The sequence below is a fragment of the Gaeumannomyces tritici genome (assembly GCF_000145635.1).
Source record: "Gaeumannomyces tritici R3-111a-1 unplaced genomic scaffold supercont2.439, whole genome shotgun sequence".
NCBI classification, from domain to species: domain Eukaryota; kingdom Fungi; phylum Ascomycota; class Sordariomycetes; order Magnaporthales; family Magnaporthaceae; genus Gaeumannomyces; species Gaeumannomyces tritici.
In genome coordinates, this window is record NW_008804983.1 from 1 (window position 1) to 821 (window position 821).

Genomic DNA, 821 nt, shown 5'->3' on the forward strand with positions numbered 1-821 from the left:
GTCGGCAGTGGGGATACTGTGTAGTATTTTTCGTGGATAAATGCTGTTCTTCGTCTGGTTCAGTGCCATCATATTCGTGGTCCCGTTTGGTTCAACTCGTTGGCACTATCCCCCTCCTCCGTTACGGTGGCCACCTCCATATTAATATCATCCCCTTTCTCCTCCTATTCCTTCTACACGCATGTTTCCCGAACCCCGAACTGTCTTTGGGTATGTCCGAAGCAGTCTTGCTATCTTCTGTCCCGTCACCATTCATAAATATCTTCAGCTCATTTTGCACTGGGTCAGCCACTGGAGACTGCCATCCTCGCGGGCCGTAGCCGTTAAGGCACCTCCTAGTACCACCTATATTCGATAATCAGCTGGCATGGATCTCGCTTGGGACTTGGCTCTGCCCGAGTCTCCCAGGTTCTGGCTGTACCTGTTCTGCGTGCTATTGTGAGTTTTTTTTTATCTATCTGTTTCTCTTCTAAGATTGTGCAGCGGCGGAATCTGGAAAAGAGGTCCCTCAAGCAGACTCCATCTAACCACAGATTTCGTCCGTCGCAGCCTGCATAGATATGTTCGGCTCATTGTGCACTGCGTCAGCCACTGGACTTACAAGTCACACCCCATCCCCGACAAACCGACGTACACGGAGCAGGACGTCACAGTTATCATCCCCACCATTCACCATAACTTTGAGGAGCTGCGGCCCTCGCTGGAGAGCATCATCTGTACCAACCCGTACGAACTCATCGTTGTTACTACGGCCAACAAGTTTGACGCGCTATTGAAGCTCTCGTGCACCCTGAACTTTCCCCGGATCCGCATCCTCTCCT

At 51.3% G+C, this 821-nt stretch overlaps 1 protein-coding gene across 1 annotated transcript; it reads left to right on the forward strand.

Moving 5' to 3' along the window:
* Positions 1-181: 181 nt before the first annotated feature.
* Positions 182-794, forward strand: GGTG_14442 (hypothetical protein; the record flags this gene model as incomplete). Its single annotated transcript, XM_009232367.1, has 3 exons — positions 182-210; positions 550-726; positions 779-794. 3 exons carry the CDS (start codon positions 182-184, stop codon positions 792-794), a joined length of 222 nt encoding a protein of 73 aa, XP_009230631.1.
* Between the last annotated feature and the right edge of the window lie 27 nt (positions 795-821).